Source organism: Panthera tigris, chromosome A2, assembly GCF_018350195.1.
Source record: "Panthera tigris isolate Pti1 chromosome A2, P.tigris_Pti1_mat1.1, whole genome shotgun sequence".
In the NCBI taxonomy this organism is placed as follows: Eukaryota; Metazoa; Chordata; class Mammalia; order Carnivora; family Felidae; genus Panthera; species Panthera tigris.
In genome coordinates, this window is record NC_056661.1 from 138,690,576 (window position 1) to 138,709,419 (window position 18,844).

Sequence of the window (18,844 nt, forward strand, 5' to 3'; positions counted from 1 at the left end):
TTCCTATATCATTTTTATTGCTTGTAAGGTATCGATTTCATACTTCTCCTTGGAAGAGCAATATATTCCATCACTGTTATATCTGTGTTTTTTAAGATTTAACTGGACAGAAAAACGTCATTACTATTCTTGATCTATTCCCCTCAACCATAAATTATGAATAGCGGTAACCTTTATACTTCCCTAACCAATACAGTTCCTGTCAGAGGACACGGCATGAGTAGCTTTATCCCGTTTCTTTTTACTAGGCTGGTTGTAATAATGCCTGGCATTTATAAAGAACCTTTCAACTGAATGCCTCAAAGTGCTTTGTGAAATTTAAATTAATTCTCACATCACCCTTAAAGGATAGGCGTTACTCTGGTTATGTAAATAATTTGACACTGAAGTTAAATGGATACCTAAGAAAATTTCTTCAGGATAACAATGGACACTTTCAATGTTACTTCCCCCTCCTTAATCCAACAAATTATTCCCTTAATTATTTCACAAACGTTATAATAACTAATGTAGCTTTGTTCTCGCTGTGGTTATTAAATACTGTAAGGATTTTTAGAGCCAAGTCAATTTTATTTCTTAATCCAGAATATACGATAGTAGGATGGGAAGGAGGAAATTACAGACTGTCTAAACCTGGATAACTTCAGCTGCATCCTTAAAATGTATTTGATTCACATTCAGTATATGGTAAGATGGAGGTATGTGGAAGATAAAGATTAGGGCAGAGAATGAGAAGTTGAGTGATCTGTCCACTTGTCCCCATGGCTACGATGACAAAGCCAATACCAGAATCCAGGTTTTCTGGAAGCAGGTTTTAAATTTTCAGTTTCTGGTGCTCAAGAACCAATTTGAATCATGCACCTTTTACCTAAGGAATTTATTTTTGATTCAAACGCTGCAGATAATAACTAGTAGGGAACAAAGTACTTAGCTTTTTGGCATCAGCACTAAAGACCATGATGATGAATATTCCTAAGTGGTTATGGATAGCAGCAAGATGCATAGGAACTTCTTTTCTTAATGCAGCAACTACAAGAAGAGGTTAGCAATGGATCTGAGGCTCTTCCAACTTGCTTATTCCATGTATTATAAGGAGAGAGCCTGACTCTACTAGAACCTCACTCTTCTTATAGGATCCAAACCTTACATTATTCTGCAATTGTTGTTTATAACTTGAAGCTCAGGCATTCAAAGGGAGTCATTCTACTGTCTGCTATAATTTTGCATATGAGAAATAAAACAGAACCAGGCCAAGTTCAAGAGATTCATTTGTTCATTCATCTTCCCAACATTAGCTGCACATGTATTATAGGTTAGATACTGTTAGATGTTGGTGAAATGACAGTATGTCCTTGGCCTCACCTTCAACAGGAAATGGAGATACACTATTGTAAGGTTCTTACACTATACTCAGTGCTATAATATCACTTGAAGTTAGGCTGTGATGATTTAAAGCAACACCTAGAATAACAGTTATTGATAAAAAATGGAACCACTGAATATACAATTAGTTGGGGCACATGGGTGGCTCAGTCAGTTGAGTATCCGACTTTGGTTCAGGTCATGATCTCACGGTTCAGGAGTTCGAGCCCTACATCGGGCTTGCTGCTGTCAGCTCAGAGCCTGCCTTCGGATCCTCTGTCCCCCCCTCTGCCCCACTCATGCTCTCTCAAAAATGAATAAATATTAAAAAAAATTGGTTAGTCTAAAGAGAAAAAAGGGAATAAAGGACATGAGACACAAAGAATACCTAAATGACAGATTTAAACTTAACCATATCAAAAATTGTAATAAAATATAGTTTAAATACTCTGATTAAAAGACTACCAGATTGACTAAAAAAAAAAAGACCCAGTTATACATTGCTTAAATATATTTTATTTTTTTAAGTAATCTCTACACCTGATGTGGGGCTCGAGCTCACAATCCCAAGATCAAGAGTCACATGCTCCACTGAGCCTTAAATAAACATATTTTAAATGTAAAGAAGTAGATTAAAGGATGGAAAAAGACATGATATGCTAACACTAGTTTTAAAAAACTTGGGATGGCTAAGATAAAGTAGATTTTATTTATTATTAGTAGTAGTAATAGTAGTAGTAGGCTTCATGCCTAGTATGGAGACCAATGTAGGGCTTGAACTCATAACCCTGAGCTGAGATCAAGAATCAGATACTTAACTGACTTAGCCACCCAGGCACCCCTAAGATAAAGGAAATTTTAAAGCGAAGTATATTATGAGGGCTAAGGAAGGTCATTTCATAATGCCAAAGCAGTCAGTTAATTTAAAAATATATACAGATCCTTAATATTTTTGAACAGATCTTCAAGATAGAAGAAACAGAAAATGACAGATCCAGAATAATAGAGATTAGTATCAATCTGTCAGAAATTGTTTTAAAAAAAAGTAAACAGAAAATCAGTAAGTAAATGAAAGATCTGAGTAACCTGACCTATCTGACTTCTATGAAACACCCTATTAGACAACAGAAGAATACACAGTCTTTACAAATGCACATGGAAATCCACCAGGTTGTGCGTGATACACTAAGCCTTAGTAAATTTTAAAAGGATCAAAGTTCTAGAAGTATATTCTCTAATTAATAGACTTCAATTAGAAATCAACAACAAAACTCTGAAAAACTCTTATATGGAAACTAAATAGCACATGCTTAATAACCTATGGTCAAAGGAAGAAATCAAAATAAAACCTAGTATTTTCAAAAGAACGAAAATGAAAAAAAGTAAGAATTTGTGGGATGCTATGAACACAATAATTAGGGAATGTGTATTTATAGCACTAAATGTCTATTTTAGAAAAAAGATTTTTCTCATATCAATGCCTTCAGCTTTTAATAAATAGAAAAAGTATAAATTAAACCCAAGGTAAATAAAAGAAATAATAAAGATCAGAGCCCAAATAAATATTAGAAGGAACTTTATCAATCTGATGAAGGGGATCTACCAAAAAAAAAAAAAAAGTACAGCTAATATTATACTTAATGTTTAAAGACTAGATGCTTACCCCCTAAAACTGAGAAGACAAGGAAGTCCGTTTTCACCACTTGTATTTAACACTGTATTGTAGGTTCTAGTAAGTACAATAAGGCAACAAAAATAAAAACTATCTAGATTGGAAAGGAAAAACTGTATTTTTAGACAATATTGTCTATGGAGAAACAATCTATGAAATGTTACTGCAACCAGTGAGTTGAGTAACACTGCAGGATAGAAGATCAGTATAGAAAAGTCATCTGTATTTCAATATACTAGTAATACCTAGTTTAAAAAATTAAACAATGCCATTTAGAATAGCATCAAAAATATGAAATAGTCAAGTGACAGATCAGACAAAAGAAATGCAAGACCTGTACACTGAAAACTCTAAGACCTTGCTATGAGGAATGATGCAAGACCTAAAGAAAGAGATATATCACCGTATCCGTGGGTCGAAAGACCCAATACTATTGATCAATTCCAAAATTGACCTACAGATTCAATGAAATCATAGTCAAAATAACACTGAGTGTCTTCTTATAGAAAGCTACAACTTGATTTTAAAATTCATAGGGCAAAGAACTATATTACAACAGACAAAACTGGGGAAATCAAAAACAAAAAGAACAAAGTTGAAGAACTATCAGTACTTGCTATGACACACTTATGAGAAAGCTAAAGTAATCAGAGCAGTACACTAGTGGCATTAAGACAGGAAAACAGACCAATGGAACAGACTAGAGAGTCCACAAATAGACCCACAGATACATATACAATTGATTTTCAACAAAAGTGCTAAGGAAAACCAGTGAAGAAAGTCTTTTCAATAAATGGTGCTAAAGGGGCACCTGGGTGGCTCGGTCAGTTGAGCGTTTGACTCCTGATTTCAGCTTAGGTCATGATCCCAGTCATGGAATCAAGCCTCGTATGGAACTCCACACTGAGCGTGGAGCCTGCGTGAGATGCTCTCTCTCTCTGCCCCTCTCCCCCCTTGCACACGCACTCTCTAATAAACAAATGGTACTAGAACCAGATATTCATATAACAAAAAAGTGAACTTTGACCTATACATCGCTGTAGATATAAAAATTAACTTGGAATGGATCAAAGATCTAAGCATAAAAATCTAAAACTAAAAAACTTTCAGAGGAGAATTCTGACCTTGGGCTAGGCAAAGATTTCTCAGATATAGTACCAAAAGCATAAGCCATAAAAACAAATTCACAAACTGAATTTCATTCATCAAAATTAAAAACTCCTGCTCTTTTAAACACACCATGAGCAGAATACAAACTAAAGACTGGGAGAATATTTACCAATATATTTGATAAAGGAGGTATAAACAACTTATTATAGTCTTTCCAAACTCAAGAACAATAAACAGCCCAATTAAAAATTGGGGAAGCTATTTGAACAGATTCATCAAAGAAGATGTATGGGTCAAGAAGATGAATGTATATACCAAGAAGATGTGTGGAAGACAAGCATGAAAAAAAATGTTCAACATGATCAGTATTAGTTGGTAGAGAAAAGAAAATTAAAACCATGAGGAAATAACACCATACTTCTTAGAAATAAGAGACAAGTACAGTGTATATGGTTTCTAATATTCTGTCTGGGGGAGAGGCAGACCTTTATTACTATGGGAAAACTGAAACACCAACTTCTGCTAACATAATCACCCACATGGACCCACCATGGAGGATGCCTATTTAAACCTGTTCACCCACTTGAATGTGAGTAGGTAAGAATATGCTTTCCTTTACCTCTACAGAGAAGATTTCAGCCAACTCCCTAGAGAAGGTCTGAGGCAGAGTCACTAACAACTGATGCATGTTATCAAAGGTGCTTTTCCTTCAAAGTCAGACTCTGAATGGTAAGTCTTCTCTAACTCTTCACGACATGTGATTAATGAGCAGACATAATTAACTGCAGTTAGAAAAAACAGTTAGAAAAAATTTGCACCATCTATGAATCATCCATGGCCTTCCACCTGTCCGTGGTCCAGCTTGTCACTGGCACGGATCCTGAGACAGGACAGCAGAGTCCTGGGAGGGATGGCTATATGAAATGACTAAAGGAGGACGAGACCTTTTCTGCGAATTTTAGTTTCAGAGAAGCTACAGTGCTTGCTAAAACTACAAAAATTAAAGTCCACAGTATAGGGTGAGTTCAATTAGGCATATGAAATGCAAATGAGTCTCCGTTCCATTTTGCAGTATATGATATTAATTTGCCGGCCACAGCAGCAGGCATCCAGTGCTGGCAATTTCAATAAAACTGGATATTAAATTTCGCTTTCAAAGTGAAGAAAAATACGTATTATGATTTTGCTAGCAGCTTCTCTAATGCTTGATTCATATGTAGATGAATCAAATTGACATAATGCTGGAAACTTTTTTTTAATCCAAATATAAATTTTGACGGTTTGAGTGAAGGAAAGGCCTAAAACGTTTTTTATGAATTTAACTGTATATTTATTTTTGAAAAATTAGGATAGTTATTTAAAACATCTGTAGTCTACTCCTAACTTATTACTGTGTATGTTGAAATCAAAGTTCTATGATGACTGGGTATAAAGCAGGCAATCAGACAAATGTTTAAAGTCTATTAGCTCTAAGGGCACCTGGGTGGCTCAGTTGGTTAAGTGGCTGACTTCAGCTCAGGTCACGATCTCATGGTCTGTGGGTTTGAGCCCCTGTCAGGCTCTGTGCTGACAGCTCAGAGCCTGGAGCTGCTAAGGATTCTGTCTCCCTCTTGCTTTCTGCCCCTTCCCCGCTCACACTCTTTCTTTCTCTCTCTCAAAAATGAATAAACATTAAAAAAAAACTGTTAAGTCTATGAGTTCTAACCAGTTATATATCCAATTAAATATGCTAAGTTTGGCATTAATAATTAATGTGGCTGCTGAAAGTTTTAGCATTAATGAAAAACTTACAGAATTCAATTCAATCAAAGCCACACAAATGAGAAAAAGTGAAGAGGATATACGCCAGAAAAACAAGAGAGTCAAGAAAAAGAATATTAGACTGATCAGTTAATTAGAGCTCCTAAGACAACTATTTCTTTACCTCCCAAGACGACAGACGAGTTAACATACCACTCAATTGCTTATTTCTCTTGTCAAGTTTCAAAAACAAATAAAAATTGTGTATATTCTGATCACTCTTGAGACAGATCTCCTTTGATGCTTCATAAAGCAAACAGAAGAAACAACGAAAAAGGCAAATATATAAGCTAATTTTTACTTGCTACATTAAGACATTACAAGCTGCTTGAAAGATAATAGTTCAATGTAATGGAGTAATCATTTCAGCAATTCTAATTTATCTCAATATTTAAAATGTATATGAAATTAACCACCAGCTGCTATTTCCTTATAGTATTTGTATTTGTAAAACAAACGTGACTGTCACTTTGAATTATTGGGTATGAACATCTCCATGTTGAGAAATGTTAAATACAAGCAGATAGTCAAATAGAAAAAGTGAGAGAAATACATAAAATGAAACCTTAATTTCAAAAATATAACTACTCTAAAAATGTATATCTAAGAGATAATCTGACTGTTAGTCTTTTGCTATCTTAAAATATTTAATCAAATCAGAAGACGTTCTGGCTCCCCTGGAAAGGAAAATAGCTTCTCTGCTTTGTGGGAGTCTCTATCCTCATGGGGGAAAAACGAGCATCCTTCTGTGGATACCGATGATGTGCTATCAAGACCATGAACTCAGCACTTGAACAGACACTAACTAGGCTCTTTTTCTAACAACGGTTAGAATGCTTTGATAGAAACACTCCTAAAACTAAAAAGTTACTTGGGTGGAAACTTCAAATATTCATTTTGTACTAAAGAACACCATTCAGCAAGTTAAAAAGTTACCAAGGAGTACAAAAATTAATTCTGGAAGGCTCAATGGAAACTCCGTTGTCCACAAATAGATGTCCTGGAAGCAATTTGGATTTTTATACGACTATGTTAAGTAAGCCTTCCCTTTAAAGTTTTGGGGACAAAATCATCTTAATTTTGTTTTTAATTTAGGCAGAGCTGACACATAATGTGACATTAGTTTTAGGTGTACAAACACAGTGATTCGACAAGTTTATACATTATACTACGCTCATCAAAAGCACAGCTACCATAAAGTACTATTGCAGTATCATTGATGAACCATATACTTTTGGGTGCTTGATTGGTCAACTGTTTCCTTGCTAGAACAAGCCCATAATATGAAAAATTCCCTGTTCTGTCTCCAGGTATTCCCTAAGGCACCTGGTAGAGGGTTGGCCACCAATTCAGATGAAAAATCTCCATATGCCACCTCCATTTCTATAAATAGGTATTTGCACCTGCCATCTCCAAACGAAATCTGCATGCCAAGTACTTTCCAAAGAACATAACCTTCAACTGGCCGATGCCTACTTAAATTTGAACTATCATTTTACAAAACTATATGCTAGAGAAGATTTTCTCTTATCCCTGGGAGTTACCAGTTCTCAACCCCGGCTGCTTAGTGACACTATTTGTATCAGTGCTTCTCAACCCTACGTGCACACTGTTAGTTCCTGAGAAGTGCTTAAAATGCTCCTTCTTGGACTCACCCCCAACCAACCAAAAGATGAGTGTGGGCCTATAGCCTGAGTCTTTTTCATGCACTTCCTAGGGGTTCTTTATGTGCACAGACAGTTGAGTGGCACTATGACATAGAAGAGTGCAGCCAGAGAGGAACATCTGGGTGGCTCAGTTAAGCTTCTGACTCTTGATTTTGACTCAGGTCACAATCTCATGATTTGTGACATCGAGCCCCACAGAGGGTTCCATGCTGACAGCATGCAGCAAGCTTGGGATTCTCTCTCCCTTCCTCCCTATCAAAACAAAGAAACGTAAAAAGAAAGTGCCTCCAGAGATTACTGTAGGAAGATGCAAATTATGGCATAAAATATTATGAAATGCATAAAATGCCATTAGCTTAAATAACATTTGGTTCCTGCCTTAAGCCATGAAATTAAACGGGCCCATATTCATACCAAGATTTGTAAAATACTGCCAAATTTCCTCATCTTATCAGGTGTACTGTTTAATGATTTAGAATATAGGCTTTGGGATCAGAAAACCCAAGTTCAAATACTGACTCTTGCACTTGCTGAGAGGTCTTAATCAGATTCTCACTTTCTGTCTCAACATGGGATGAGACTACCATCCTCAAAGAGGATTAAATGGGGCAAAGAGTCTGATTTCGTTCTCTTGCATTCAAGTTTCATCTATGTTGTTGCATGAATTAATAGTTTATTTCTTTTTATCACTGAAGAGCATTTCATTTTATGGATGTACCACAGTTTATGTATCAGTTCCTCCACTGAAAGACATGTTAATGCTTCCAGTTTTTAGTGACTAGGAATAAAGCTGTTATCAACATTCACGTACAGATACTAAGTAATAAACCTTACGTAAATACCTAAGAGGGCAAACTCTGGGTAATATGGCATGTCTAGATTTCACTTAAAAACAGAAACAAAAACACTGGCAAATTGTATTCCCAAAGTAGCTGTACAATTTTGCATTTCTACCCAGCAGAGATCAAGTTTGTTGTTTTATATCCTTGTCAGCACTTGTTATTGTCAGCTTTCTTGTACGTTAGCCATTTTACCAACTGTACAGTGGTGGGGTCTCCTTGTGGTATCTATCTATTTTAGGGACTGTGCTGCTCATCTTTAAATTCAACACAATTTTGCTACACACAATTTTAATTAGAAAACTTCACTTTAAAACTAGGATCTCCAGGTATCGATTTGTAAAAATTTACACTGTAAATTTCAGATCATGTAAGGCTTTTTCCTTCAAATTTAAAAAAAAAAAAAATAAAGAAAAAACCCAACTGTTTCTGCTTCCCAATATAAAAGTAGATAGCTATACCAGCAAACATTACTAGTAGCTCTACCAGCCAGCGATGATCACCAGTTTTTTTATTATTATTATTTTAGAGAGTAAGAGAGAGGATGATGGGGAGATGGGGCAAGGGCGAGGAAGAATCTTACGCAGGCTCCACACTCAGCACACAATCCCAACATGGGGCTTGATCCATCAACCCTGGGATCGTGACCTGAGCCGAAATCGAGTCGGACACTCAACCGACTGAGCCACCCAGGTGCCCTGATCACCGCCAGTTTCCTCTAATCGTGCATGCGTATCTGCATGGACTCAGACTACAATATATCTGAAGACCCCAAGTTTAAAGCAGAAATGAATCGGATATGTTTGAGGAAAGGAAGAAAGCCAAGTCTGAAGGAAAGAGGACAGTAAGCAAGATGGCTCTAACAGGAGACTTAAAGGTCAGTTCATGTAGATCAGGGTTCTTCAACGTTGGGGTGTCTTGAAATTACCAGGAGGCCCGGTTAAAACACTGCGGGACACCACCTTCAGAGTTTTTGGTCCAGCAGATCTAGTGCAAGGCCTGAGAATCTGCATTTCTAACTCTTCCAGGTGCTGATATCGCTGATTCGGGGTCCCATCTCGAGAACCATTCTTGGACATGCTACACCATGAGGAGGACTCTGATTTTTAATAAAAATTTTTTATGTTTATTTTTGAGAGAGAGCGAGAGCAGGGGAGGGGCAGAGAGAGAGGGAGACACAGAATCTGGAGCAAGCTCCAGGCTCTGCACTGTCAGCACAGAGCCCTATGTGGGGCTCGAACCCATGAGCTGTGAGATCATGACCTGAGTCAAAGTCAGACACTTAACTGACTGAGACACCCAGGCTCCCCGAGGAGTCTGATTTTTGTTCCAAATAAATGAGAAGATACTCAAAGATTTTTAGGGCAGAATGATGTGATTTGTTTAGAATTTTAAATAGATCATAGTGGCTGAGGTGTGAAAGCTAGATCAGAGGGGACAACATGATAAATGGGAAAGTAGTAAGGAGACTATTAGCAGCAAGGAATGATGGTGTCCTGAATTAGGGTAGAGGAGAAATTAAGATGTGGACGTATTCAGAATAAATTTAGGGAAAGCTGACAGAACTTGCAAATAGATGGAGCATTAAGGTGATGGAAGGAGAAACAAAGTATATGTCATGTCATGGACTTAAAAACTACCTCTATGGAAAACTTTATGGGGTTGCTAATCATAAGTTCTATTTCAGATATATTTAGTTCGAGATAACTGTTAAATGCAACTTAGAAATACTAAGTATGTGGATTGGATGTACAAATCTGAAGCTCCGAGAAAGAAAAATTTTAACTTGGAAGTTATTGCCACATAAATGATATTTATAATCATGGAACCTACTCAGATCATTAGGGTAGTTCAATGGATCCTTAATGGATCCTTAAGGGTGATTTTGCACACCTCCCAGGGTGCAACGTCTGGACACATTTTTGACCATCTTGACTTAAGGCTGGGTGCACTACTGGCATCTGACCAGAGGTCAGGGATGCTGCTAAATATAAAGTGTACAGAAAAGATTCTAACAACAAAGCACTTTCCTGCTCAAAATATCAATAGTGCTGAGGTTGAGAAACCCTTGTATGGAAAGAAAACCTGTCTTGTATGAAGAGGGCAAAGGAGCATGAGGCCTTTCTCAGATATACTAATAACTGGGAAGCATATCACTTACATACCCAATTTAAAACCTGCTTAGGAGGGCACCTGCTGGGATGAGCACTGGGTGTTGTATGGAAACCAATTTGACAATAAATTTCATATATTGAAAAAAAAATAACTCCAATAATACTTTTTTATTAAGTATTAAAATGAATGAATAAATAAATAAATAAAATGGCTGCTATTTGAATATGGAAAATAGTCATAAGGAAATAGGGCAAAATTAATAATAGTTTAAATGAAAAACCTGATTTATAAATCCATCGGATCATACAGAGTCTCCAAAGGTCTTCTATAAGATTATGCTACCTGTACATGTACCTTTGCTGAATGAGTTAAGCGCACAAATATGTAAGCACATGAATGAATGAATGGTACGGCCTAGCTCTTAGGTCTTAACAAATACACCTAACAAGGAAACAGAAGAGGAAACCTGGAATATGAATATAGATTCTCAAATTCTGGAGTGTGGGTACAGATTCACAAAATCCCTAGAAATGGGAAACTCTAATCAGGTAAAGGAGACACAAGAGGATACAGATTTGAAATGAATCAAAAGCCCAACTTTGGGGAAAAAATTTTCAATATACCCAATGATCCCAGTATCCTTCAACATCCACCATCACATAAGCTGTCTGTCCATCATTACCAGAAATTTTCAGGTAAGATTTCTGAAGGCTTTAATCTCGGAAAAATACCTATGAGTTCAGTCTTCAGGTCTGGGTAAGAGAGATCCACATTAGAGAAGGTAACTTTATAGCCTACTCATTGTAGCACATGTACTTTATAAATGGGACTGCAGATAATCTTTCACACAGAGAGGTGTTAAGATCACAAATCCACCCTCATCTTAATGCACTGCCGGCAAGAGCTGAGTATAGTGGAAAGACCCTGGAATTGCGGATAAATATATTCTAGGTATGAAGTGAGTACAGGAAAAAAAAAATCCAGAGTTAAAAGATACATGAAAAAGACCTACTCACAGGGAAAACACGAGAGATTGAGACAGAAATACCTTTAGATATTCTATAATTAGTCTAATCATAATGGACCTGAACAGATGGACTTTAAATATCAAGATGCTTCTTCCAACCCATAGACAGAAATGTTTAAATGACAATTACCTTTCACCCAAAAGAACAAGTTGCCCTGTGCCATAAACACCCAATGACCAATGCATGTGTAAGCAAAATGGGTCCCTGACTACGATCTTATATACAACCTTTATATACCCAAAGCCTATCACAGTATTTTCTGTTATTGACAGTTGCCTTTAATAGATCAGAGCTATTAATCCGGGACAATGGAAAATTACAAGTAAATTATTTTATTTAGGTTTTCAACAGTAAGTTCCCACACTACATATTGGTCCACCTTAACTGTAAAGCACAAGAAGTAACAATTGTGTGACCTCAAGCACACAGGACTGACCACAACTCACCCTTCCCAGTTCTTTATCTTCAAGGGCCAGGACCCCAGTGCTTTCCGTGAAGAGTTTTACTTTGACCACAGGCCGAGGATGGGTGGTGGTGAAATCACCTTGAGTTCCCCATCTGCAATTAAGGAACAAAGATTTTCTTTAAAATGCAGCATTAATTTTTTTTTTTCCCGACAGATGTATCTCCTTAGAAGGCCCATTAAGCAATGCAGAATCTTTTGTGCTCAATGAGATTTTTAGCTTTGCTTTTGTTTCTGACAGATGGCAGAGTCAAGGAGGAAAAATAACAGTAAGTTTTATAGCTTATCAGCTTATAATAATTCCAAAGCTGTTCCAAAAGTTAGCACATTAGAGTATATAACAGAGTGTGCAATAAGAATTTAGGTTAAGGTAAAGCATTATATACGGAGCTACTAAACTCCATTATTTTATTAATTCAAATACAAATTACAACCCAATTTTTACAGATGCCTGGAGGATAGTGCTAAAAGTTTCTTTATATAAGAGGTGGTTTCACAGAAAACTATTTTTTGCATGCTAAAAACTTTATCCCATAACTTCTTGGGAAGTCTTTACTAGATATTTTATACTTTAAAAAGTGGAGGTAATTATCTCACATCTATTACTTTATGATTTTTAAAAGCTCCTGTCAAAAGGAAATAAATAAGCACTATAAAAATAGGAGTATTTTACAGTTAATTTCCCAATACACTCTCCTAGGAATGCAGTAAGTCTGTCGACATCTGGCTTTTCAAATCATCATAACAAAATAACATTTTTCTTGGCTTATCTTTTAATTAATAGCATCTCAGCTTTACCACACACCAGTTCATCCTAGTGTGCTTACAAACTCAACTGGCATACACCTGATATTAAAAAATCTTATCACTGTTTCTCATAACTCTAGGATCACAGGCATGAAATGCAGCACAGCATCAAGAAAATGCCATTGAGAAAAACACACTAAAGCAAGATTTAACACAATAAGGATTCCTGCTACAAATAAATCACCATGTTAAAAATATTAATTTTCTCCTCTTATTTTAAAAAAATGAATTTACCATTTTCAAGGCATTATCTAAACTTTATTTTATAAACCATATTCAGAAAGCTTGGGAAATAAAAAAAATGGAGGAGGTCTAATAAAAACTGAATAACTGATGTCTTCCTTCCCTACCACAACAGTGATAACACTGTAATATGTGTACAGTAAAGCAGAGGCCATTTCAGTGGCCGAAGAAACTAGTATGTAGCTATAATTTGTCCTCCTGAAATTAAAGTCGTATGCCAGAGGGAAAAGAGACATTCAGTTAGAATGGAAAAGCAGCTTAATTTTTATTTTAGACTTCTAGAAAGGGGTTAGCAAAGAATCTTTTTTGCCATTTCATAGAATTAAGATGGTCTGAGATAAAGTAGAGCTAAATAAATAAAACTAAAAGAAAAAACAGATTCAGAACCAAAATAAGGGAGTAGAGAAAAATTCTCAATGTAGTGCATAAGATCTTAAGACTTGAATAGTCACGGCTATCCAGATGACAACTCTAGAGTAAATTCCCACGACATACTAGTCTTTACTTCGTGTCATGTGGTTCAATTTGGAAAACTAAACCCTTTGAGACATTTCCTTACAAGTGAAATCAAAGATCTGTAGTAAACCATGTAGACACAGCCTAACAGTTTTACATAGAATCTGCTCATCTTTTAAACTAATTCTCTTCATAAAAATTCCTTTGTTATTTTCTTCCCTCTAATGTCAAAAGCCTTTGCAAGTGCTTACACTGTTTTCTATGATGGTATGTAACCCCCCATCTACTGCAATTCTCCAAAGCGAAAAGTACTGATGACCACATTAACCATCACTGGGAGACTGTGAATTTCATCTCTGACTCCCATCTCTCTGCCACTTTACATGAAGGAAAATGCACGCTCTCTTGGGCAGCATATTTACCAAAACTGGAATGATACAGAGAAGAACAGCATGGCCCCTTTGCAAGGATGATACACAAAGAGAAATGTGTTGCCATTTCCACTGCTAGAGTAAGACAAACCACAATGCATATGTAAAGAACTGTGCTCACTCATGAGTCCATGAACTCCACAAAATTGCCTTGTACCTCAGATCCTTCATAAACAGAGATCTTCAACAAGTCTTCATTGATGGGGTTCAGGACAGGCCACTCCAATATATGCCATGTTGGCATATTACCTTGAATTAAAGTTACTGAAGAAACAGGAGGTGCAACAAGGAAACTAGGACTCTTCCTTTGTCCCCCTGAAAGCAGGAAATAAATCTCCTACGTGAAAGGTACCCTCCCCTACCCCCCAAACTGGAAGGCAGAAGACATCCTTATTACCAGAGACAGGAAATTTAGGGCCAAGGAAATTACATGAACAAACCTCATTACTTCTTTACTAACTTACTATCCCCAAAGCCCAAACTTCTTTTGACTTCAGTTCTTCACAAATTTATTGTTTGTCTAAGAGATCTAAAAGCTGCCTGCTTTGGTCACTTTGAGTTTCCTATTTCATATATGTACAAATTAAATTTGTTTTTTTATTTTTTTAATGTTACTTTATTCGACAGTGGGGGAGGGGCAAAGGAAGAGAGAGAGAGAGAAAGAAAGAAAGAGAGAGAGAAGGAGAGAGGGAGGGAAGGAGAGAGAGAGGAGAGAGGGAGGGAAGGAAAGACAGAGAGAGAGAGACAGACAATGAATATCCCAAGTAGACTCCATGCCCAGCACAGAGTCTGACTTGGGGCTTGATCCCATGACCGTGAAATCAAGACCTGAGCCAAAACGACGAGTCAGACACTTAATTGGCCGAGTCACCCAGGCACCCCAGTTTTTGTTTTTCTTATGTCAATTATTAGACCAAAGAACCTACCAGAAAGGAAAAGTATCCCACCCCTATATCTTCAGTCTTTATTCAGTAGACCTCTCTCATCTAATAAAAACAGTTTATTGTGTAAATTAGACATTAAGTATCTAAAGATGAGATGCAGTTTAAAGAATAAGAAATCAGCATTCCCACTACCCCAGGTTACAATGGAGAATATACCAGTACATCAGGAAAGTCCTCTTTGTGCCCTGCCCTGATCACATCTTCCTCTCATCCCAAGCCCACACCATAAGATTAGCTAGGATTCTGGGTTCTGTATTAGTAATTGCCTCGGCTTTCTTTTTAAAGGGAGTATCTTTAGCATTTTACCTCTAGAGGTGATCATTGCTCCAGGTGTCCTGTAATTGGTCTTTAATGGGTAAAGAGAATAATCTTCTTTTCCTAGTTGATTATATACCCACAAATAAATCGTAATATAGGCCTTTCATACACATATATCAGATATGGGATATACATCATGGTATATTACCTATGTCCTAGATTTTATATATATCCTCCTCTGGATTTTTTTGAAGTTTATTTATTTTGCGAATGAGCAAGGGAGGGGCAGAGAGAGAGGAGGACAGAGGATCTGAAGCAGGTTCTATGCTGACAGCAGAGAGCGCAATGTGGGGCTCAAATTCATGAACTGTGAAATCATGACCTGAGCCAAAGTCAGAGGCTTAACTGACTGAGCCATCCGGGTGCCCACCTCCTAGAGATCTTATATAGAATCCACTTCTGACTTTTCTACCCTAGATGCAGGTATGTTTTATGGATGGTAATATAGATATATATCATATATATCCCAGTTATATGTGTGTATATGTATATCATCTATATATATACACACACACACTATATATCGATCATAAATCCAAACCACAGATCTTACCTATCTGTAATCCAGAAATGAATGTTCTATTAAACTTTTTCCTGTACCTCCTGAGATGGTAATTACAGTGGTTTACATGGATTTTTTTTTTTTTTTTTTTTTTTTTGCTTTTCAGAGATAAACCTAATTTCCTATCTTTAAAAAAACACACAGATTTAGGATGCTGTAGTTTATGCTGTATAATTTTCATCAATGAAACCAGCCTGTAGATTTACATTCTTGTATTTTCCTGTTTTTCTTACACTAGTTTTACTGAAGCAGTTGAACACTGCCACATTTTTATTATCTGGAAGAGTTTGCAATAAATGAGAATTATCTGTTCTTGGAATTTATCCATTAAGATGTTTGGGTGCAGTGTTTCTTCGTGGTAATGAAGCATTTGATGCTGATTCTGTTTCTTCACAGGTTATAGTTATAAAACTATTCCAGTTTTCTATTTAAGCCACTTTTGATATATTACTAGAAAAAGTTATTTCATCCACATGAAAGTATTTGCATGAGGGCACCTAGGTGGCTCAGTTGCTTAAGCAGCCAACTTGATTTTGGCTCAGATCATGATCTCACAGTTGTGGGATCAAGCCCCAAGTCAGGGTCTGTGCTGGGCAGGGAATCTACTTGGGATTCTCTCTCTCTCTCTCTCTCTCTCTCTCTCTCTCTCTCTCACTGACCCTCCACCATGCATGCTCTAACCCCCCTTCTCAAAATAAACTTAAAATTCCTCTTATCTTTTGCATCTATGGCATCTGTAGTTAAGTATCTTTCCTCATTCCTCATCTTCTTTTTTTCCCCACTTTTAACTTTGACATAAGTTTGTCTTATTCTCTTCAAATTACTATTGCTGGACTTTGATGATCTCCTCCACTGCACACTTGTTTTCTATTTCATTAAATTCCTCTTTTTTATTTTATCTTAATTTATCGGTGTTAAAAATGTAGAACTGTAGAATTAACTTGAATGCATGGCTCATTAATTTCAAGCCTTTATTTTGTTCTAAGCATTCAAGCTTAGCATTGTAAGCATTTCAGGCTATACATTTCCCTTAACCACCTTAAGTACAGCATCCCCCAAACTGACATTATTTTTGTTATTATTTGGCTCTTTTCAGGTGTGTTCTAGAATTTGTAAATGCAGTTTTCCTTTTCCTAGATAAGCCCTATGCTTATTGCATTAGGTTAGCAAGGGATAATATAACTTACAGGATACTAATCTTCTGAAATAATTGAAACTAGCTTTTATATATTCCAAAATATGTAGGTAGGGGTGTGTGTGTTTAACTCTTCCATGAGTACTTGGAAATGCAAAGTATTTTCCACTGTGGGTACAATGTTGTATATGTGGACATTAGATCACGCTTGTTAACTGTGCAAATCTGTTTTATCATTACTGATTTTTTGGTGTCCTTTATATAGCAAGGTAGAAGTATTATCCTCTCCCATCAACCTAGGGATTCTGACAATTTCCCTTTATCTTTTTGTCAACTTTTGGTATCCTATTCGGTGATGTAAAAGATTTAATAGTAACCCTGGCCTTTTAATATGAAGTGTTTATCTTTTATAATTTGAAGGCCATGAATACTTTTGTACCATTATACTTGTGTAAAATTAGTGAACGCTATGCCAGGAATGGTAATAAGTACAACACATGCTTAGAGAAGTCACATGAGGAACCTAATCAACACATGACAAGTATAGACAGTAATTTATTAGAAAACAAAGAGCTAAATTTTATAGGAAGCCACTAGTAATCTAGAACTTGGAACAAGGCAGGATCTCCATTCTCAAAACCTATGCCAATGAGGGCAGGAAACAGGAATATCACAAGCCCTGGTAAAGCAATCTGCAAGAATGTTATCTACCTAACAAGGTCTGGGACCACCTGAGTCAAGGGCATGGAACATTAATGGTCAGCCCCTGTGAAATGAGAGAGCATTAAATAACATGCTTTCAGGCAGAGATAAGCAAAGGCACAAGGGGACTGGCGGATCCTAACTTCAACAGCCAGAGGACTAAGCTTTTATGATATTCAACAAAAATGTGCAATTATAAAGGGGTGCCTAAGTATACAGTAGCACTTAATAGCCCTCATAAATCCCAAATTCCAGAATACAAACAAACTAGCACCCCTTTGATAATTTTTTTAATGTTTATTTTTGAGAGAGAGACATAGCACGAGCGGGGTATGGGCAGAGGGAGCCAACCCAGAAGCAGGCTCCAGGCTCCCAGCTGCCAGCAGAGAGGCTGACATGGGATTCAAACTCACCAACAGCAAGATCATGACCTGAGCCAAAGTCAAATGCTCAACCGACTGAACCACCCAGGTGACCTGAGAATTTCTAAGAACTAACGTTAAAAGATATATACAGTTAGAAAATGCTTATGAATTCTACAATAAATGAATTAAAAACCAAAGTCCTCCTTCCTATACCCAACCCCCCAAAAGGGCAGGGGAAGGAAGATAATAGGTGAATATTTTCAACATTCACCAAGATGTTTCCTTGTTTTTTACTTAACTGGCATGTTTAAATACTTCCAGGAATTAATACCAGTTATTATCTTCCTACTATTTTCTCTGTATTCTGTGATAAAATAATACGTTTCCCTTGCTGTCAATTTGCTTTGACTCAAAATACATTGCCTTTTTCCACTTCTATGCATGTATTATTTATGAGGATTCAGACTTCCAGTGTAAATCTTCAAAAGAATAAAATATCTACAAAGCACCTGTACGGGGACAGCAGGACTTCCTGGCTAAGCAAACACAGGGCAGCTAACATGCCAACTGAAGGAACTGGTATTAATTATGTATTTGCTACTAAATTAAGTATCCTGGAAATTCACATGATGAGCCAAAATATATGTACATGTCTATTCCTCTAGTAAAACTATTTCTAGGAATCTTCCCTAAAAAAATAATCATGAGTACTGAAAAGACTAGCAGCAGAAACATATTCACTATAGCACCATGTATAACAGCAAAAGTAAGCATCTCAAATATCTAATATTTAAGGAAAATTATGTAAGTTAGTGGCACACAATG

The 18,844-nt window shown here is 36.6% G+C and overlaps 1 protein-coding gene and 1 non-coding gene across 9 annotated transcripts in view; one reads left to right on the top strand and one right to left on the bottom strand.

The window, feature by feature from the left end:
• Window positions 1–18,844, bottom strand: part of CADPS2 (calcium dependent secretion activator 2) — a 539,410-nt gene that overhangs the window by 252,490 nt on the left and 268,076 nt on the right. For all 8 annotated transcript variants that reach the window (XM_042970898.1, XM_042970882.1, XM_042970892.1 and 5 more), the window contains one exon: window positions 12,040–12,151. In XM_042970898.1, the coding sequence (XP_042826832.1) occupies window positions 12,040–12,151 (112 nt within the window). The remainder of the gene's footprint in view (window positions 1–12,039; window positions 12,152–18,844) is intronic.
• On the top strand, window positions 13,960–14,063 carry LOC122236781. Its single transcript, XR_006215033.1, has one exon. It is a non-coding gene; the product is annotated as a U6 spliceosomal RNA (small nuclear RNA).